Genomic DNA, 22098 nt, shown 5'->3' with positions numbered 1-22098 from the left:
TGTTTTGTAAAGTTCAATACTACTTCAAATTCATAAATTTTATGAAAAACTAAAATATGCAGAACAAGCCTTACTTCATACAACAAAGGTTTATTGATTAAATGTTTTTCTTTCAATAAATACCACTATACTGTAACATGGATGAATTTGTGAGTTTTTTTTAACAGCAGACAGTAGTGGGTACAGTAGTCAGTTCTTTATTAAAGTGAATTTATGTTCACATAGATTTCCAAATGAGATTAATTGATTCAACCATAAAGTGAAATAATACACTGACATACTCTTGAATATTTTATATAATACAAGTACCCATAATATTTTTAATCACAGCAAAACCAGTATATTATTTTTCTTTCTTATGACTATATTTTTTTTTAAATAAAAAATAAAACTATGTTTGAGCACTTTCATACTGAACAAAATGCACAGTAACATTTCAAATATTTACTTTTAAAGTAATATTTACTTATACATACACAACTTTGCAGCATTCTTCGCTTGGGCAAATGATTTTCAGAAAATCATGCGTACCAGTTCAAACATCACCTGAAAGATATAAATAACAGTTTCAATACAGTGAATCTATTTGGATTGTGTGGCTAAAACACAAATAACAGAGTGAAGTTGTACCTCTATGGTGATGAGAATAACTATCATCCACTCCAGTCTTAAGCTGTGCTTCTCACTCAAGTGGCTCCTCATCAGATCAGTCAGCTGACTGCAGTGCTCAAGCTTTTCATTCACCACCTGCAACAGGAAACAAATGTGGGATAAAAAAATACAAAGAGCAACATATATTTTATCCTGGGTCATTACCATATAATTTGGCAAAAATGCTTTAGCTAGATCTAAAATGCTCAGAAAAGGCAGGGTCATAGAGGCCTATTTTAATTTATTATATTGTATTATTAGATCATTTAGAAGCCATTCAATTAATTCTGAGACAGTACATCAGTAGACCAAATAATAAAGGTATTTTTTACATTTTCTTAAATTATTAATTCCAATAAAAATTAAACCATATCATTTCAACAGCTGCAACAATTTACATTCACTCTGCGGTTGATACTGAGAAACTGGCAGGTTTTGTCGTAAAGCTTTTCCAAATTTTCTCTGTCCCAGTAGAAGTCAGGCGTCATGAGCAGGTCAGACCTCAAGTTTATACAGTGTCTGAATTAAAAAACAAAACAAACAAAAAACAGAAATATCGTTGTTAATTATGACCCATGTGTGAAACTATGTAACAAGGGCTAAAAACAATACACAAAGGAGTGCTAAACTAGTGCAAGGATAAAACATGTTAAGGTTAAATGCTACATATGGTGAATTTGATAAATGAACCTTTAAAGACACAGAGTACCTTAAATGAATTGTCTAAATCTAATTTCAGTGTCCCTAGTTGATCTTAATAATTGGTAAGAGCAGGCTTTCTGTAAACCAAAAGAGTTGGTATATAATTGAGTTAAGTGCTATTTAAAGATAAACCAATTTACCTGAGTGTGAAAAGTTCTCCTATTTTTTGCATAACTTCTGCAGAAGATAGTTTGACTCTTTTGCCGGACTTCAATGTCTGAAAAAGAGAGAGAAAAATTAGGTCTACAGCCATGACTAGTGTTTTTGGAGAATCCATCTCACATGCATGCCCTTCTCTCACAAAATGACACATGATCAATTATTTAGCTGCTGCTGCAACCTCTTAGAGCTCACTGTACCTCCGGGATTGATTGAATTGACTCCACAAAATTGTCCAAAGCCACCTCCCATATGGCTAGCTTTACTGTGATGAAGACACAACAGTTATTGGCAGAGAATAAATAACTATGAAATCATTTGTTTCATGGATTTGTTTCTAAATGTCACAAATTACTGTATTTAGAATTTAAAGTAAAATACATATATTTAATTCAGTTTTGTGTAAATATTTGTCTTCCATATTGCCTTGTGTGAGAACAGAGGGAATGATGCATTTCATTCAAGTGGGTAGTAGTTACTGCTCTAGTTACTTTGTATCATTGCAGACATCTAACTGACTAATCTGACCAGTTAGATAAAACAAGACAGTCTTTTGGAACATTTTACTTCTCAGAACAGCTAAATAGCCCCAGATTATACAGATTTTTGCTAAATTTGTTGATAAGTTTACTGTCTGATTAAATGCTGATACAAATAGATTCAATTTCAGTCAATTTTCCTAGAAACTAATCTTAAACCAGCAGAGAATAATTCCTTGTATGGAAACTTATTAGTACCTAGTTTGAATCATTAAGTATTATGATTCCCTGGTCAACTTGTTGACTAGTACTTCTAAGAAGCAATGTATTGCATTGAACTAGATTTAGGATCTTACCTGACAAGCACAGAGCATTTGAAAAAGCAAATTTCTCTAAAACAGCTTCTTGTTGTTCCATCTGGTCACTTAAAATGAAATTGCCACGCTCCAATTTAGTATTTCCCCTGGAGGAACAGATTTTAGAGATTTTTACTGCAACTGTGAACAATGTGACAAAGCTGTTTTATTTTACATACTCTCCAACAGTGTAGTTAATCTCTTCGTTTTCCCAGTGCACTAATGCCACTTCATAAGGCTGAATCTCATGACGCTCCAATATCCGCAACACTCTTTTAAGCTGAAAAAAAACCCCCATCCAAAACATTTTTACCATATCGTTTAATTAGATTTTTTTCATTCTTTGATGTGTAATAAAGCGTACAAACGTCTTACTGTTCTATCCTCAACATTCCAGAAGACAACTGAACCTTCCCTAAAATGGGGGATTTGACATGTCAAATAAATGTCACTCAAAATCACATAAAACAACAAGATATGATTGAGGCCTCGGGGAAAATATTAGAGTGCAGCTTTAAAGGAATCTGTGTAACCTTTCTACTTGACTCATGGAGATGGCTTAGTACTTTTCTCCATGGAGATAGATATGAGATAGATATGTTTAATGTCATATTGTGGATATTACAGGCATTGCAAAAAGGGAGACAAGTATGGAGTGAACCTCTACGAGTTACATTGGAACACCTTTAAATGTAGATAAACAGTAGATTTTACCTGAAGAAATACATGAGAGCATTGTCATCAGGTTTTGCAGCCATGTCAGTGCTTATAACCAGGACATTAGAGGCATCTGAAATCAAATAAGACTAGTTACACAGTATAGGCTAGAAGTGGTTAAAAGAAAGAGCTTGGAAGACTTGCTTTTAAGTAGAACTGTACAAATGGTTTCACAACAATTTAAAAATGTTCTTCTTATAACTAAATATTGAAAACAATTTATTTATCTCCACTTCTTTTTGTTTAAATAAATGTGATGTTACTAATGTTTAATATTGGTCGTCTTTTAAATGATCATAATATTTTACCTCTTGGCAAATCAATCTCCTGAAAACCATTCCCAATTAAGTCATGGCAAAGTGTTGGCAAGTGGTATTGGTCAGCTGTTGCAAATGCTATACACTGCATCATATCCTAAAAAGAGAATCAGAATCTCAAACTGAATTCAGTATAAAATGTTCTATCTGTATCTATCTGCTCTTTACCAGGTCGTCTGTTTGTGAAGGCTGGTTGGCTCTGGATGGCTGCTTTGTCCTTGGTCCTTTTGGAACTCTTTTGGCAGAGACTACAGCAGGTTTTATCGTAGATTTCAAAACAGTCTTTACAAGCTCAGGAGAGTAAAATCGTCTTTGTTCACTATGACAGTTTGTAAATATCCCATGATGCATCAATAAAAAGTTAGTAGAATTGTTACAGACAGCTATGGAGGGAAAAGTATGGTGTACACCGCCTTGTTGGTGATCTGAGTGTGAGTAAATAGTCCGAGACAATGTTTGTGAGTTGGAAAAAGACCTGTGTTTAGGTTCATATCTGTGAAGATGGTTAAAACAGGAAGAGGTAAACAAATAAAAAGGGGCTGATTTTGTGGAGTGAAAGGGTCCCAGCTTGTTCCACAATGTCCGAAGCATTTTGAAGACAGGTTCAGATCAGAAGAACTGAAACACACAGAGAAAACTACAATCAAAACATATTAGTACCTATTACACAGTTTCCTGTTCGTCAGTAAACAAGTAGTCCAAGTCTAAGAACAACGGTGTTCAGAAGGTGTAGCATCAGTATTTCTGATTTTCTTAGGCATTCAGCCACTACAAGAAGTTTATAATATAATCTAGAGGCCAATACAAGCCTATAAACATATTATAAACCACACTCTTCCTTACAGGACCATTGCTGTTGTTGTACAAACACAGTCGATTTCAAACTATATTATAGATTAAGATTCTCCTGTTCGTGACCCAAGACAGATGGTAACACTGAGACAAATGTGGCGCCTCAGTTTGCTCGGTCTTACCTGTAAAAGCAGCGGCACACAGCGCCACAAAACAGATACGTCTTACATTAAGACTTCTTTATAGTTCATCCTTTGGGTAAAGAAATAAACCCAAATGAACATGTGTAGCCATTTGTTGTTACAGCAGAAGCTGCATGACAGATAGAGGCGCGAGGAGGCGGGTTTGCGATTACATCATTTCCGGTTTTGTAAACTAACCCTGAGTTTAACCTGACAGGCAATAAACAAGGCATTTCGCAAAAGCAAATATGTGTATCTCTTTATTTTATCTATTATTTCATATTCCATTTATATTAGACAGTCATACTTAATGTTTTACGCAGGATTGTGTATATTTTTAATGGAAATGTAAAATAAAATAGCTTTACTAAAACTCGGGGCATAAATTTTGCTGTTTTTCCTTCAACGTGACCTTGAGACTTCAGAATGAAACTCGCTTCATTCACAATAATAATATAATCTTGTATATGATTATGCCTCAACGTGGGGATTTAATGCCCTTTAATATTTCATATATAACTTTCCTTAACATCCCTAGTACTGAAAACCATGTGATTACAGCGCCTTCTCTGGTGAATCCTGATAGAGCTTATGTTTGGTGTTGCTTGGAGACTTTCTTACAACTGCAACAGTGCAATTCAGTACACCTTCAACTATGGACCCTCATGAAGAGGTAGATATGCTGAAAACAGACTTATTAGACTTATCAAACAGACTTGTTTGTATCCAATAAATAGGCAAAGTTAGTAGTTACATTATTTTCCCACTCAAATTCCTGCACATATATCTCAGAAGTGTTGGTAAAAGTTTGTCTGGTTTATGGTTGCATGAACAGAGGGACCACTGTAATGAGCGCGAGAGGATGAAGATGAGAATTGCTCTTCTGGAGGCGAGTGTGAAGTCCTGTGAGTTGGACTGTAGATCCAGCAAAGAGACCATCCACAGGCTCCTGTCAGAGCAGGACCAGGAGAGGAGGAAGACTGCCAACTCTGCAGCAGCCCTGGACTCACTTAAAGTGGTATACAAAATACAGTAGTGAGCCTTTTTTTAATTAAAGTAAGCCAACGACTGAGTGGTACCTTATATTATAGAATACAATTATATACAATAGCCTGTCGGATTTTGTTATGAAATCAGTGGTGCAAGCCTGTTACTATGGTCAACAGTGCAATCTATAAAGTTACTTAGGTAATGCGTCAACATAACAATGACATTGCTGTTTTTGGTTGATATTAAATATTACTCTTACATTTTACTAGTTTGTTGCCTACTTCATATTATGTTTAATTATATTTCTTCCATCTTTTTCAAGATTTTCACATTTCTTAGTTTTTTTATTTATTGATATTATTGTCCTAAACCAACAGTGCCTTTTTCATTTTTAGGAGTATGATGCCCTATTGTCTGGAAAGCGAAGCACTGAATCAGAAAAGCAGACTTTGTTAGAACAGTTGGAGGCTGGTAAAAAAGTTATCAGTGCCGCTCAGAAAGAGTCCCAGTGTCTGGAGAAACAGGTGCAAGAGCTGGAGAGAAGGCTCCACATCAGCGTATCAGAGACAGAGGCTGCTCAGGGACGTCTGTGCATGTTTTTAAATAAAGTGATAAAGGTTCTGCAGAGGGTCTCAACAAACACACTCCTGTCCACAGAGAATAATATGGGACTGAACACGGAGGAGGTCTGCAATAAGGTGTGTCAACTGTTTATTTTTTAAGTATCATTCTACTATTATTATTATTATTATTATTATTATTATTATTATTATTATTATTATTATTATTATTATTGGCATTGATAATAATACTAATAATAATACTAATACTAATACTACTACTACTACTACTACCACTACTACTACTACTACTACTAATAATAATAACTACAACAACAACAACAACAACAACAACAATAATAATAATAATAATAATTAAAGCCGCAAGCGGCATCGAACGGCCCTCGCGGGCCGTGCTTCGCACTCGGCCGACCCGGCACTCCCTGTGGGTGGCGCTGACGCGCCACTTGTCCGTTTTTTATTGCGGCTTTGGGCTGCACTTGTCACCAAACAAGTCAAAACACATTGGAAGTGCTGATGCACAAAATGCAAAAACATGGGTTTTCCAGGCATCGCCATGGCAACACCGTGCAAAATACAAACTTGGCCCGTTGGACTTTTTTGTCGGGGACGACCTGAAGAATCACCGTGCCAAATTTTGTGTTCGTCGTTGACGGTTATATGTCGTTATAAGACTTTGAAATGTACGAAAATTTGGAAATTTTCCCATTAGGATAACATGGGCGCTCTCGCGCATCGCCATGGCAACCCAGTGAAAAATATGACATGGTTCTGATTGACTTTTTTGATCAGGATGACATGAAGAGTCATGGTGCCAAATTTCACATTATTCCATGAAACTAATATTTTTCCCATGAATGGGAAAAATTGAGAGGATTCCCATTAGGATAACATTGGCAGTTTGGCGCATCGCCATGGCAACACGGTACAAAAGACGACATAGGTCTGATTGACTTTATTGATTGGGATGACCCAATGGAATTTTGTGTCAAATTTGGTAACATTTGGGAAAACTAAATTTTCGGTCCTCCATACAAATGTATTAGATGTTCTGTAGGGGGCGCTATTGCGCCAATTTAGTTTCTGTGATAATGAGTAGCTTTAGGCCCGAAAGTTTTACAACTGATTTGAATTTGAGCCAAATCGGACTTTGCATGCGCAAACGGGAGCAAATTTTGACTTTTGAAAATTGCAAAAATTCCGATGGAATTTTGCGGCTTCGCCGCACGGAAACCGTAATAGGGATCATCATAAATTGGATAACTTTTGATGCCCCACTTTTCTAGATGATGTACAGTGATTTTCAGCCCCGCAGGTGAAGCGCCTTCAGAGGAGTTGACGAAAATGTGACGTCAGCGAAAACGCTGACTTTGCATTTTGGAATTTTCAATCCAAGATGGCCGACTTCCGGTGCGTCAGAGGGCGTGGCCATAATAATCTTTTTTTTTTGGCATCACTTGAAGAATGCGTGTACCGAATTTCGTGGCTCTATGGCAAAGTTGACGTCGGGACGTCTCCCATTGACGCAATGTATTTTGACTTTTGCAGGGGGCGCTGTCGCGCCATTTTTTTATGCCCAATGATGCACCACATAAAAAAATAAATTTTTCGGCAGACCTGAATTTTGGGCAAAATTTGGTGAGTTTTTGAATATGTTCAGGGGGTCAAATTACTGCTCAAAGAGCAGAAGAAGAAAAAAAAAAAATAATAATAATAATTTTTTTTTTTTTAGCAAAAACAATATATCCGATAACATTATAAACACATATTATACGTTTTTTGAAAGCTCTCGACTTTCCCCACGTCACCGTGGGGTCAATGGCGAATGACGAGCGCTAACGCGCTCGTCATTCGCCATGACGTCGGGGTCCGCCATTGACCTCCCATTGACTTCCATTCATTTTAGCAGTAACAAGTATGGCCCATGCCTGCGGCATGGGGGCTTGGATAGGGCTCGATGCCAGGAGTGTGTTTGGGGACATTAGCGCTTCGCGCTGCATCAGCGTCAACATTGAGTCAATGGGCTTCGCCCATTGACTCAATGTTGACGCTGACATGCTAGCAAGAACAAATATGTATGTCCCATGCCTACGGCATGGGTTGCTGGGATACAGGAGTCTGTGCAGGGGGGGACGACTCCTGCTATTCACTTCTGTTGACGCATGTCAGCGTCAACATCGAGTCAATGGGCAAATATGCAAACCCATGCCTACGGCATGGGTTGCTAGGACACAGGAGTCTGTGCAAGGTCGCGGTGCTGCCACGAAGTTGCGCGCTTCGCGCGCAACTTCGTGAAGACAGTCTGCAACGATGAGTGCTTCAAGCAATAGGCCCTACGCCCTGTAGGGGCTCGGGCCTAATAATAATATGACTTTCTAACAGTAGTAACAGTAACAGTAGTAGTAAAATGTATTTGTAGGTATCTATGCTTTTTGTAGGCAGATGTTTATGTACCTGGCATCACTGTCTTGTTTTCCATATTTCTTGATTTAAGTTTTTATTTTCATTATCAAAGCCCCACTGTGGAATTTTCAAGCCTATAAAGTACACTATAAAAAAATATGAACTGAAAAACTGAAAAACATGCATCTTTACTGTGAGTGGGCTTGTATCTCAGCACACATGACTCAAACATGGCCTTGATGAGGGACCTGCTGCTTGTCTCCTTTAAAATTGTGTTTCTTTGTATATAATATTCCACAGTATAAGTATCTTCATAGAGAATGTTCTTTCTATCGAGTCATGCAGCTGATGTGTGACCTCCAGAAAGTTACGAGGTTACTTTAGGTTACTTTACGAGGTTTCTTTATAGCACTGTAGAAAAACTGTACATTTCTTGAACAAATCTAAACCAAAATGTTTTGTCCAGTACACCGCTGAATAACTTGAACAATTTTTCTTTCCTCACAGACCGTTTCAGAGATGGAGACGAGACTGGCCCAAATGTCTGCAGAGCTCAGTGAACAGACTGCACTTCATCACAGCACTCTGCAGAGGGCTGAACTGGCCGAAAACCAGGCTCAAGACCTGAGAGAGCGACTGCACAGGCTAGAGAGCGAACTACTTACCATGGATGTGCTCAGAGATGGACTACGGCAGGACAAACAACAGGCAGGTACAGGGCTGGGTGATACTGATCAGGTGAATTACTCAATATTTCTGTTTTGCATTATCATGTTATTTTAATAAAGCATCAGGAATGTGCTAAAATGTTCCTGTAAATGCTGAGGTTCAAGTCTGTAGCAAAAATGTGAACGGACCATAAAATTTAAATGGCTGAAATATCACTTTACACTCTCGTTTAGGAAAAGTTACACAAGACTTTATGTTTCTGTCTCTTTTAGTTTTAATTATAGACAAAGATAAGATCATCAAATCATTTGATTTCAGTTCACATAATAAATTAACATCCATTTGTTTTTGCAGTATGAAGAGTTCCTGGAGAAGCTCTCAGAGATCCTGAAGGTGGAAACTATTGCTCTGGATGTGGGTTTCGATATGAGACTCAAGTTAATACTGTCTAGAGCAGAGCAGCTAATGAGACAAGAGGGCTCTGCTTTAATCGAGAGCAAGTCCCTCACCTTCAGCCTACAGAGGAAGGTAACCATGACTGTACTGCGATTATTTTAAATATGTGGCAGATCAGTTTGTTCCCAACTTAAATGTAATGCAGTAGAAGATAAAACAATGCTTCCTTGTGAGAATGCAACTTGTGATGAAATAGAATAGATTGTAAATGCCTTCTTTTCACATTTCTTTCTTGGTGTCCTTAACTGCATTACTACTTATTTCGTAAACCTTCTGGAGACACTGAAAGCAGGCTAAAATGACTTTCTTTCTTATTCATCCTTTAATTTACCAGGGAAAGCATAAGAATATAAATATATAAATGTCAGTATGTTTTAGCCTACTTCATATTACTTTTAAATACAGTTTTTTTCTATGTCAAGAATTTTACCTTTTAATACGTAGCAGCTCAGTTTGTTCCCTGACCTGAATGTCGTAGTAATACAATAGGCTATAACAATGCTTTCTTGTGAGAACCCCATTTCCTCTTGATCATTGCAGTTAAAATCTCAGAAGGACCAGTTGGAGAGCAGAAGTTTGCACATCCAGCTTTTGAGGAAGAAGGTTCTGGAGCTGGAGGAGGAGCGGAGGAGCAGGTCTGCACTGGCCATTCATAGAGAGGACGCCCAGGCTGAGAATAAACGACTGCAGAAGAAAGTGGAGAGACTTCAGTCTGAGCTCCGAGCCACCAGACTGTCCACCACCGAGCTCAAGGCCCAGCTGAGCCACACCGACGAGCTGAAGGTACAGGGCATGGGTGTACGGCCAGGCTCCAGCTCAAGAGGACTATACACTGCTTAGAGACATATTTTAAACCCACTAAAACAGACACCAAAAAAAATGTTTGATACGCAACACGCTAACATGCATTGATAATCCTATTGCTTATTCATGTCTAGGGCTGCAAAAGTTGAAGGGCCCATATTACGCTATTTTTTAAATCTATGTTATGTTATAGAGTGATGTTGTTTCCTCATCAAAAACATACCACATCCCATCCCACATATTTAGGCTGAGTTCTTCTCTCAAACAGAAAACACTCCACCTTGTGATGTCATGTGGTAATACAGGAAGTGATCCACTGTGTTTATAAACTCCATACACCTTCACTAGAATCATTTGGATGATTTCAGCCCTGAAACTGCCAGTCTCTACTAAACAAGGCACAAGGTAGCTGTAATAAACATGTGTGAATAAAACAAAACAACTGGAATAATTGTGACTAGTCAAAATATCATTATCATGTTTTGATAGGGCTAACACAGATTATTTGTAAATATTCTCTATCTACAAGCCTTCTGTCACAATATTTCAATCTTTATTAGGTTAAAATGTTGTTGTTTTTTTCTCACTGTACAATAAAAATAATAGTTTGACTAGTCAACTCACTGAAAATAATAAAAATAATAATAACACTGACATTTTGACTATTAAAATAAATGTTAGAAGCCCTATTCATGTGACACTTCACCAACTGTGCCAATGTAATAATGTGTTTGTGTCATGTGAGTGTGTGGTTGATGGTGGTTGGAGGGAGCAAATGTGGAGATTGGCAGCCATACTTAAGTGAGTCTGCCCCAGTGCAGCTGTGGCTTCAGAGTGAGACCAAAATTATACTCTTTATAATGGCTATACATAATGTGCTTTGAGTTTAAGTGAAATAAAATACAATGATACTAAAACAAAATATGGTGTTTGTTGTGTCTGATGAATTAAGTTAAAAGTGATGGAGCAGAACCAGACAGTACAGGAGCAGAAGAAGAAACTGGACCAGTTGGAAGAGAGAAAGGTCAAAGTGGAGAAGAAACTAACCTCTGTGACCTCTGACCTGGAAGTGAAAGACAGGAGGAGTAAAGAGGACCAGCAAGAGCTCAGCACCCTGAGACAGAGCCTGAAACTGTTGTCAGAGAAGGAGAGAGAGGTAACAAGGGGCAACCGAGGACTGAAAGGCAAAAATAATACAATTTGATTTGTTCAGACTGGGTCTTTGTTTGGATTACTTTTAGTTCTTTATAATTGCACTGTCCTATGTGTTTTTTGTGTAATAAACAGATTTTATATTATGATTTATTTATAATTCTTTCTTTTACCTCTATAGCTGGCAGATTTCCGCACGGATGTTTCCCAGATAGTCGGTTTGGATACCTCTGTTGGGGATGTTTCTAATCATGAAGTCCTCCAACTCCTGGATTCTGCTCTTAATCATCACCACCATCACCACCACCTGCATCCCTGTGATGGAAGGCTTTGGCTCTGTCCCGCTCACCAACAGAGGGTGCCCCAAAACCAACATTACCCTGAATCTTCAGTAGACATGTCTACAGCAAGATCACATAGTCTGAACGACTCTGGTATTGCATTCAAATAGCACATTTCTTTTCAGTAACTTTGCCTCACACTTTGTATTTGTATTGATTAGCCCAGTACTGCACTGCGACTGTATACATTTATGCTATTCATACAAGTACAGTACTTTAATACTTACTTAAATTCTCATAATAATTTCAGATTTTTACCAATTAACACTGCTATGTGCCCACAGGGTTACTATGGATTTAGATTGTAATAGTAAAAAGAAGTAATTCACCTCAAGACTGTAGTATGAATAATGAGTGAAATAATAAGCCAGGTGTCAAAATAAGGATTTGGCATTCATTGTTTCTGTTGGCATGTACATACAGTTACATTATATACTTTTCCATTATATACAGGGTATAATATAATGCCATACATTTCATCAACAGTCATACAAAATATACAATAGTTCTATATGTTATAATCTCACAGTCATAATTCATGTTAAAAAATAAAATGTACAAACTTCATGAATGACTGTCATTACACAATTCGTTTCATGGGAGTTAAAAATGGACACAGACAGTGAAGGAAGTGATTACAAAGCAACCTGTGTGATTTACTGCATGCCAAAATACAGGTACAAAAATAAATGCAATGTAAGGTATACAGTATTCAATGTTTCTGTACAAATCTCAGTAACAAGCAGAGTCACAGGCTATAGCAGTTCAAACTTTGGTGCTACTCCATTTGAAGACATATAACATTCAAGACATTTGAGGTTAATGGGAAGAGAAGAGACAGTTTGGTTTGTTAAGAAGATCCATTGTATTTGACACAGCAGTATTTAGATTAGGGTTGCACAATATATTGCAAAAAAAAAAAAAGTCAAAAGTGCATGCAGGTTGTCCTAACATTGGATTTGTATAAACAAAACAAAAAAAGTTTTGATGTTGATTCAAATAATCTTACACATATTCTTTCCAGTTCAAAATAAATATCCAGGCACTATTTTATGATTTTGCAAGTCATGTTACTATATTTTTTACAGACACAAAAGATAAGTTTAAATTATAGAGATGCATCAGGGAGCAAAACACAGCACACTACAAATGATGAAATAGGAACTAAAGACCAGTGTAAAAATATAAAAATTGTCATCTTTTGACATATTGTGCAGCCCTAATTGTTCAGCACAGCATACACTGCAGGTGAAGAAATGGAAAATACTTCCAGTATTAAAGGGAATTTCAACATGATTTGAGCAAAAAATACTGAAAGTGTCTGTTGAGTCTATACTGGGGGTGGACCGTTCCTGTAGCTGAGCATTGGGTAAAGTGAATGAGCAAAGTTATTGGACTGGGCACAGTAGTCTTCCTCCGTCATGGGTATGATGAAGGCCAGTAGCACTAACAGCAGCAGGAGGACCTGGAACGGCAGTGCCACCCACAGGACGCGCCTCATGAACGACCTCTGACCCCAGGAAGTAGATTCAGAGGAGTCAGAATGGAAGGAAGCGGACCCAGCGCCGAGATACCTGCTCGCACAAAAACAAACCATCATTACACTTAGCCAAAGCTTAAGACAGTGATTTGCTAAAAAAATGTAAGAATAGTGCATATTTCAATTATAAAAAATAAGGAAAACTGTTTAAGTTTGTGGATATTAGGCTTTAAATCTCATTGTGTTATACTGTATTAGCCCCACATGAAAATGTACCCTTGCCCAAGTCATCCTGATCCTGAAGAAGAAAGAATTAGGTCAGGTATTGCTGCATATATTTTACATGGCATGTTTGTTTGGTATACTATTGTTTATCCAAAAATAAATAAATAAATAAACAAACAAACTATAAATGTTATTTTCAAGTTTATGTGTAACCAGTAGCAAGTACTGCCTAAATAATTTATATATAAAATAACTACATTAAATTGAGTAGGGTTACACTCTAATTTACTCAGAATGTGCAGAAAAGTTCAATCCAAATAAGAGGAGAGACATGCCTAACATGGTTCAAGGCAATGTCAGTTTAACATTGTGAAGTCCATGCTGTCCGACTGATACAGACATGTATGGAGACAGTCACATGACAGTTTCCAAGGCAAATGAATACATGTACGAGCTCGCATTCATCTGCTGTGTTAGGGAAGACAAAGGCATGCTGCAACTATGAGCAGTTTATTTCATTACAATAGATTTTATGCTTTATATCCTGTAGAAAAGTGCAAAAGCATGCTAAGGCAAGAAAAGCACAGCACAGTTTTGAAGATAAAATATTGTTTGTTAAAGTCACCATCACCCTCAGAAAACTCTGCTTCAAAAGAAGTTATTATTATTAGTCTGTAATGCTGGTTTAGATGTGACAAATGATTAAATATGAATGGATACATGTTGCACTATCTATCTATGGAGTTACCAGAAGTGCCCCTTACCACTGAGAGGCTAGACTCACAGATGACAGACTGAGGGGAGATGGTGGAGAGTCAGTGAAGTAGTAGCAGAAGAAAATGTCAGACAAAAGAGAAAGCGACAGAGAGTGAAGCGATTGTATTGTTCATTGCAGACACTCGGCAATTTGAGGAAAACTGGCTGTGTGTGCTCAGTTACAGCCAAAAAGATGTTAGGAGTAGAGTGGAATTGTTGAAGTAGAGAGTTTTGTCAGCGATATTAAGCAAGAAGAGGGCTTGCACATTTCATTTTTTAAATGTTTGACCTACTACCATTGAGACTGCAGCAGGAGGTGGACAGAGGGACATTGGCTACAATGTGACAAAAAGTGTCACCAGAATAGATCAACAATATATAAAAACATACAATCAAGATTACAAAAGAAAAAAAAAGTCCATTGATATATAAGGCCAGTCAAACTTTAAGACATGTGTTGTCTTTTGAAGTTTGTTAAGTACCTTGAGACAGTTTATGGTTAACAATAGTGATTTTAATATTTCATAGGACTAAAATCAAATTCTACATATACAATGTTTATTTCTATATAGGAAGGCACCTTTTGCCCTCTTTCCAGCATAGAATGTAATGTCAAAGAATACAATACTACGCTTAACCAAAACCTACCTCTAAGTATGATGTCATTTTGAACCTAAGTAATTTGGTTTTGTACAACTTGCATGTATAACAACAAAAATTAACTTTCTATCTGTAAACTACCTATACAAACTAGTTTAGTCAGGCTTTCTAAGCAGTCAATCGCACCAAGCAATGGACTAAGTGAATGGATATGTTCTTTTGGTCCAGCCTCTGATCACACTGTCCACTGTTCCTCTGCTGTCTGTCTCACCTCCCTAACCGTAACACAGGGTCTAGACGTGCAGAAGATGATGGAAGTCACTGTCATGCGCGTATACTCCACAAAACCATTTCTCCAAAGCATCCACAAACTCTTTAATCTATATTTTTTTTAAACAAATAGTCTCCACCCAATGCATCATGGGTGATTTCCATTATCTTCTGTGTGTGCTAGAAACCAACAGACATGTACCTTAGGTGTTGACTGCTCACAGACGCTCCGGGCTGTGACACCCTACTTTTGCCCCGTTGCTGTTTGCAATGAACAGGGGGGAGGGGTAAAAGAAAGAAAGTATTTTTCAGTCCAGGCAAATTATGAACAAAGCTATCGATGATCCCCAAAAATAACAAGAAGCAAATGATGACAACAGATGATAGCTTTTGGGTATTAGGGAATATTTTTCAAAGTGCAATAAAACTTTGAATATATATTGCACAAAGTGGTAGTAGTGGCATGCTTATTTGGACTGGTACTTAGATTTAATTAAAATGTCCCAAGCTTGCTTATTGTAGCATCAAATATCAAATATGACTTATGTAAATTCAACTTGTAAATGTTTTTTCCAGTGTTTCAAAGACAAATTGAATCGAACCAAATTAGGACTGTTAAGAGGAAGGAAAGATTTGCAGGACAGACACTTGGAGAAAAAAATTGCTGAAATTAAAGTTTAAAGAATAATTAGCAATAAAAATATTTCATGGAAGGATCTAAGAGGAATGGTGCAGAAAAAAACAGGAATTCGTGGAAATTGAGAGAGAAGAGAGGAAATAGGGAAGTAAAGCTGATGATCACAGAAGTGGTTCTCAAACTCAGAAATCACTTACTACTAAGTTCTTAGCCACATATAAGGCAAGACAAAAGTAAAAAAAAAAAACATATAGCAGCACTACTAAGCTAACTGATCTACATTTTGAGATCAATCCATAGCAAAAGGCAGTTAAACAGCCTGTATATTCAAAACATAGGTTAAACAATACCATTCTCTGTTACACTACCGGTACTTGCCCCCACAGTTTGAAAACCACAGGTGTAGAGAGATGCGGTAAGGAGGAGAGATTTGGGGATGGAAGAGGTAGGTGGATCTGGCCTTCGGGGGGAGGGCATTCAGGGGCAGAGGTTAAAACCATTATTAAAAAAACAAGCCAAAAAATTCACCAACAATCCCAGTTTGAACCAGTGTAGAAGTGCAGTTGTTATGGGTGTGTTTGTTACCGATCGCCGTCGACTTGGTGTGCTCCTTCCAGAGACCGGGCTGAGAGATCCAGAGGTGTCCAGATCGTCCGCAGAAGACCAAGAGGACAGATCCTGATATGAGGGAAAAAGTTGTCAAAATGTCAAATAAACGATTCACTCCTACAAAAGTGAGCACCATTAATTTAGAAAAGTGTATGTTTTGTGGTGAAATTATAGTATGTAAAATTTATGCAAAAAATATACCCATCAGTAGTGGATTTTAGGACCTCCTGACTCACCTGCTGACTGCTTGTGATGTCTAAGATCTTGGCCAGCTCTCTCAGGTCCCGGGTGACCTCCTTCAGCAGCAGTTTGAGTCTGTTTCCAATGACGTGAACCTTCTCTTTGGCCTCCAGACAGTCACTGCCTTCAGCGTTGACCAGCAACTGCAGTGACATGTCCTGGAGGGAGGCCACCTTTAATTGGGAGTCCAAGAGCTCCTGCCGGATTTGCTGTAGAGATTATTTAAAATCATGTTAGTTAATTTATGAAATATTAGGCATAGGCTACAGTAAAAACAACAAACCTCAAATTGCATTAAGAATATACAAATAATGCTCTGTTTGCATCTATTCATCCTTCTGTCTGTGGAATCCCTCAGTTGTCCATATGGTATGATCCATAGCAAAAGAAAAAATCTATTCTGTCAACTGGACAAAAGTTTTAGAGTGGCCTAGCTAAAAAACTGAAACTGTATACACATAGGTTTGTTAGTTTCAGTGTAGTTATTAGCTCCTCCCTTCAGGTAGATATAAGGCAGTGTCCACCAAGAATCTAACCAGAACAGAAGAAGTCACTTGGATCAGCAGTGAAACGTCTTCACTCTAAAACTTTTGTCCAGTTGGCAGAGCTGAATTTTTCATTTGCTATCCATCCTTGTCTAACTCCTGCACTTAGTGCGCTCCTTTCTGAGACACTTCTACTGCATGTCTAACTCTAAGGCCCGATAGATTCTGTTTCATTCTTCTGCCATTATAATTATTGCATTTTACAAGCAACATATTGATAAGCAAAAGTTTACCATAATAAGTATTTGAAAGTATATAAAATGTATCATATAAATGTATACATTACTTAAGTTCATTTAATTTAATCATTTAAGCCTGGCTGATTCACGTATTCTGTTTCTTACCGTCAGTGTCTTATGATGTTGCTGGAGAGTATCACTGTCCAAAATGGGGTCAATGGGAACCACTTCATTCCTTCTTCGGTCGATGTTTTCCAACCAGAGCAGCAAACCATGGCCCATCTCATGGAAGTCCTATACATAAAACAGTAAAATCACTACCTAGAGACAGTAAAATAAAATTAGGCTAGAATAGATACAAATGTGTAAAAACATACTTGACATTGCATAAGTGCTTCCTGTAGTGATGTCCTCCACTGGTCCAGAGACAGGCCCAGTCTGTCCCAGTGGTTGTTCATATCTTTGAGTTTGATTTGAAGTTCTCTGGATTCCACTGAATCTGACTGAACAAACTCCCCACTGCACAGGTTTATAGAGAGGACAATGGCCTTTCTCTTGTCATAGGCCTTCTGTAGCTCCTGTGGACAAGATAAGCAGTAGTAAGAGGTATATATAAAACTATGTACAACCATGTAGGATACCAGTATCCTATTTGTAGGGATGGACAAATAGGATACTGGTATCAAATATCGGTGCTGATCCATGAAAATTTGCTGGATCAAATATCGACTCCCTAGATTTCTAGCCTGACTTGAAAGTTTTAGAGAGAGGCTGAAGGTGACTGGTGACACTTTCTCTTTGTTTCTGTGGGCCAAAGACAATGACTTAAGTCTGAGTTTAGCTGGGGAAAGTTGTTTTGCATCCACGCACTGATCTGTTGGATGTAATGGCAGAATGAATGCACTGGTCCATATTCACCTGCTGCCAGTGAGACATAGATCTAAGTGTCATCTGCATAACTGTCATCTGTACCTGCACTGGTATCAGCTGATATCAAATATTTGTTTTAAATTTATGTTTTGTGACATACAGATTCAAGGAGTAGTAGCAGCCATTTATTTCTTGTATGCTATTTCTCTCAGGTCCATGCACTTTATATCAAACTAAAATATATTAATGGTAATGTAAATGTGAACGTTACCTTGAGTTTTTTAATGCGTTGCTCGATGGTCTGGATGTCTGTGCTGAGGTCTAGTCTCATCTGCAGCTCTAGCTCCTCCTCTGTTTGTCCCAACCAGCTCCACACATTGTTCAGGTCTGAGTTCAGCTGTTGCCATTGCTGCTGCAGCTGCTTCGTCCTCAATTCTTTGCTCAAGTCCTGAGCCTGCAGGAGCTCCCAGCGCTCTATCACACCTGGAGAGAGGGCGGGACAATTAGTCTAACATGCAGAACACCCAAACATGTATCACAGCATGTTACCATTGACATACCTGTTAATAATTACGATCCAAAAACAATATCAAGTTTACCTGAGGTCTGAGACTCGGAGCTGTTGGGATCTGCAAGTCCTGAAATTGTGTCTTCATCCTCTTTTAGTTCAAATCCCATCCTCTTCACTGTGTCTATGCTGCCTCGACACTCACCCAAAAGTCGCATCTAGCAAAGAAATCCATACGAAACATGAGCGATGCAACTATACAACTATATAAGAAACATTTGAAACTGGAAAGAACATACATATCCCATATAAGACCCATCAAGTTCGGCTCCTGTTGGTGTTCGACTGCGGTCTGTTTGATGGAAGCGACTGGCGTCCAGTGACGGTGAGTCTGTGGAGGCAGCTTCACCTGGTGACGAAATACAAAGTGTTATACATTAGTTTTAAAGCTTGTCATTCATTAATTATTGGTAATTCTGCTCCAGGGAACAGCTTTGGTCCCATTAACACAGAGGATCACACAATATAGAAATGAGTGTGAATAGCAGGAATAATTATGAACATGGTATTCAATTTCCCAAAACCATTTTTAAGTCTGTTGTGTCTCTGTATGAATGGAGCTCAGGAAAAGACAGAGACAGTTATTGATAGACAGAAATAAAGTATGTTAAAATGTTTTGAAAAAAATATGTTACATTTCAACATGCTTCTCCAAATAATTAAAAGTGGACGGAGGATCAGGTCGGCAATGTTTTTCTCAGAAAATTAGGCAAGTATATTGTCAGAAACATGTGATTTTAGTTAACTGTTGAGCGCAATGTCGCAGTAGAAACAGATGATGAAAAATTGCATCACCAGTATAGGAGATGGAGTCGCTCAATCCACTTTTAAGTACAGTCTGAACAGTTATGAAGAAATTGCTACACAGCACACTGCAAGTCCAAACAATAAGGCTTGTTAGACAATGGGATAGGGTCAATTCTGTTTTATCACCACCAAATTGAGAGGCAATTTGATGGAATTAAAATAAAACTGACTCAACCCAATGTGTTAAAAAGTGCCCAATAAATGGGAAAATTAGGAAAACTCAGATCCCACAACCAAGTGAAGAAAGTTAAATATTATATTCAGAGAGGTATAGTAAGTTAATTCAGGCCTAGGAGCCTGTTTCATGCTGCGGTCTGCTGCTGCTCATACCAGTGGAGGACCTCAGAGTTTGCTCAGTTAGTTTAACATAGGCTTCAGGGCTCTCTGGGATCACTACATCTGCAAGAAACATTGTACAATACAATCAACACTAGATGTTTACTAATACAATTCTTCAGGGAAGTATTAATGATTAACAATAATTAACAGAACTGCAAAATTGTGTGTAGTGGATATTTTTCATGTATTTATTACATTTGGTGTAAATACTAAAAATGGCTTAACAAAATTCTCAAAATAAGAATTTAAGATAATCTAATGAACACATAACTGCCCAATACGCACATAAAATTCTTCCTTTCCATTCATATTTGTTAAGATTGGGCTTTGTTTGATTTGACATTTTTTATAACTCGCTGGTCTTATCGGACTGACCTGACAGGGCAGAAGCAGCTCTCTGTATGAACTCCCCCTCCTCGCTCTGCTGCTCCCTCAGAGCCCGGCTGGCACTCTCCAGACCTCGACTAAGGTCATAGTCGTGGTCCCACTCCAGGGGTATGGAGTCCACACTGGCTGGAGTGTCCCGGCCCGACCGCTCTGTCCTCAGTTGGGCTGCCAGAGACCGCCCTGAGGAGGGCAGCGGGGACAGGAACCCGTCTCCCAAACGCTCACTCCACGGGACACTGGACAGGTCCCCAGGCTCGTCCAGTTCCAGCTCCCGGTCTGAGAAGGACACTTCGGTATCGTCGTCTGCAAGCTTTGCAAGAAACAAAGATGGCAACTTTTGACATATTTCATTTGGAGGTAATACAGCTGTAACATACAATCACAACTGTACCATCAGCAGTCATACACTGAGAACACATCACAGAGGTATTTTTGGCATTATGTTGTGTTATGTGTGGCAGCCTAAAGCTAGAGCCTACAAAAATATAGATGATAAAAGAATATTTTGTTCTTTACAATTGCAGCCTTTGCGATTTCATAATTGCATAAACTCAGACTGTGATTTAATGTGTAGCCCTAACACCATCAACTTCTATATCATGAAAATCTACATTATAATTGTTTAGTTGATCAGTAAATTTTGAATGCTGTCTACCAGAGGACACAGTATACCAAATATTTTTAGAGTTAAGAATATCGTACTCAATCCTTAAGTTGAACAATTCCCACATTTTGCACTGATAAACTTACAGGCAGGCGTATGAGTTTCTTGTAGTATCTCTCGACTCGTCCGAACACCTCCTGACAGTAGCGCTGCAGCTCCTCCAGCTCCTCCTCGATCACTGCAGCATCTAGGGGCTCACTCTTCTCGATCAGCCCCTCCCCCTGGTGGAAGATCTGCTCGATTTTAGCTGTGGTCAGAGAGATCTCCTGCTGGAAGGACTACAAGAGGGACAAACATTTGATTCAACATTCTAAATTAAAATTATTAGTCAAATTCAGTTTGTATTGCAACAGTATTCTAGGTTAATAAATAAACTTCTCAAAGGTTGTTTACTGTCAGACTGTCAGACGTCAATGTTTAATCTATTATTTTTTATTAATTTAATGTCAGCAAATGCAAGTGACTTAATACATAATTTAATACATTTATTTAATTTATCAACAGCTCAGTTCTGTTCTGAACAGTACTATGAACTAACCCTGAGTTGTTTGATCTTGGCTTGAATATCACACTCAGAGAAATGTTCGATGTTGGTGAGCTGCAAGTCCATCTCTGTCAGCCAAACCAGGATCCCGTCTCTTGCTGTCTCAAACTCCTCTCTCTGGTTTATAAAGTGCTGTCAATACAAAACACAAACAATTAGGTACTACAACCTCAAATTTGTTTCACAAAGAGAAAGGTTTACAAAATAATACACAGTATTAGCAATTAGCAAGGGAGTTGATTTATTACTGATAAACTTGCCTTGAGTCTGCGGAGGATAGATGCCACCCTCTTCTGCAGGTTGTCCCATCTCTGGTTGGCGTCGTTGGCCATTTCCTTAAGTCTGCAGCAGGAGTCAGTGCGGTTCTCTCGGGCCAGACGCCGGTACTGCTTATTAATCAGCTCTAGTTGAGTTAAGCTTTCATGAACCTGCCTCTGAAAAGCCTGTACAAATACAAACACAACCTTTACAACTAATCTGGGTTGTTATTAAGTGTTTATGGCTACTACTTTTTACAAAAAATTGTTAACATAGTTATTATATTTAAGATTTTATAAAATCTTAAATATCACGCAAATACAGCATGTGTAGAGGTAACTCCATAAACTGTTAACAAGGGTCAGAAAA

General features: G+C 38.1%; 3 protein-coding genes across 3 annotated transcripts in view; 1 reads left to right on the top strand and 2 right to left on the bottom strand.

Annotated features, from left to right (window-relative positions):
* Positions 1-72: 72 nt before the first annotated feature.
* Positions 73-4514, bottom strand: rmnd1 (required for meiotic nuclear division 1 homolog). The gene is made up of 12 exons (XM_033988768.2): positions 4356-4514; positions 3550-3999; positions 3373-3478; positions 3062-3137; positions 2723-2762; positions 2527-2627; positions 2348-2454; positions 1713-1777; positions 1494-1570; positions 1050-1170; positions 631-747; positions 73-546 (listed from the first exon to the last, which is right to left on the bottom strand). Exons 2-12 carry the CDS (start codon positions 3970-3972, stop codon positions 514-516), a joined length of 1266 nt encoding a protein of 421 aa, XP_033844659.1. The 5' UTR covers positions 3973-3999; positions 4356-4514; the 3' UTR covers positions 73-513.
* Positions 4515-4954: 440 nt separating this feature from the next.
* Positions 4955-11874, top strand: ccdc170 (coiled-coil domain containing 170). Its single transcript, XM_033988701.2, has 8 exons — positions 4955-5028; positions 5191-5373; positions 5741-6043; positions 8837-9037; positions 9353-9526; positions 9995-10237; positions 11211-11414; positions 11592-11874. The coding sequence occupies exons 1-8, from the start codon at positions 5011-5013 to the stop codon at positions 11859-11861; spliced, it is 1596 nt and encodes a 531-aa protein (XP_033844592.1). The 5' UTR covers positions 4955-5010; the 3' UTR covers positions 11862-11874.
* Positions 11875-12131: 257 nt separating this feature from the next.
* Positions 12132-22098, bottom strand: part of syne1b (spectrin repeat containing, nuclear envelope 1b) — a 77003-nt gene continuing 67036 nt past the window's right edge. The window contains exons 131-144 of the mRNA XM_055231305.1: positions 21732-21914; positions 21466-21603; positions 21014-21205; positions 20252-20573; positions 19868-19936; positions 18970-19079; positions 18762-18888; positions 18434-18645; positions 17670-17870; positions 17458-17586; positions 16565-16777; positions 16305-16397; positions 15285-15343; positions 12132-13325 (exon numbers count right to left, since the gene is read on the bottom strand). Coding sequence (XP_055087280.1) covers positions 13082-13325; positions 15285-15343; positions 16305-16397; positions 16565-16777; positions 17458-17586; positions 17670-17870; positions 18434-18645; positions 18762-18888; positions 18970-19079; positions 19868-19936; positions 20252-20573; positions 21014-21205; positions 21466-21603; positions 21732-21914 — 2292 coding nt within the window. The 3' untranslated portion in view covers positions 12132-13081. The remainder of the gene's footprint in view (positions 13326-15284; positions 15344-16304; positions 16398-16564; positions 16778-17457; positions 17587-17669; positions 17871-18433; positions 18646-18761; positions 18889-18969; positions 19080-19867; positions 19937-20251; positions 20574-21013; positions 21206-21465; positions 21604-21731; positions 21915-22098) is intronic.

This window comes from Periophthalmus magnuspinnatus, chromosome 22 (assembly GCF_009829125.3).
Source record: "Periophthalmus magnuspinnatus isolate fPerMag1 chromosome 22, fPerMag1.2.pri, whole genome shotgun sequence".
NCBI classification, from domain to species: domain Eukaryota; kingdom Metazoa; phylum Chordata; class Actinopteri; order Gobiiformes; family Gobiidae; genus Periophthalmus; species Periophthalmus magnuspinnatus.
This window is presented reverse-complemented; position numbering and strand designations above follow the sequence as displayed.

What these genes read in the sequence shown, in the direction of transcription:
- ccdc170 (XM_033988701.2), top strand. An exon ending in CCCTGGACTCACTTAAAGTG is followed by an intron (nt 5,374 to 5,740) that starts GTATACAAAATA and finishes TTTCATTTTTAG; the next exon opens with GAGTATGATGCCCTATTGTC. An exon ending in TACGGCAGGACAAACAACAG is followed by an intron (nt 9,038 to 9,352) that starts GCAGGTACAGGG and finishes TTGTTTTTGCAG; the next exon opens with TATGAAGAGTTCCTGGAGAA.
- rmnd1 (XM_033988768.2), bottom strand. Translation starts at nt 3,972, where the DNA reads ATGCTTCGGACATTGTGGAACAAGCTGGGACCCTTTCACTCCACAAAA. An exon ending in GCTCTCATGTATTTCTTCAG is followed by an intron (nt 2,763 to 3,061) that starts GTAAAATCTACT and finishes CCCCCATTTTAG; the next exon opens with GGAAGGTTCAGTTGTCTTCT. An exon ending in GTATCAACCGCAGAGTGAAT is followed by an intron (nt 748 to 1,049) that starts GTAAATTGTTGC and finishes TTCCTGTTGCAG; the next exon opens with GTGGTGAATGAAAAGCTTGA.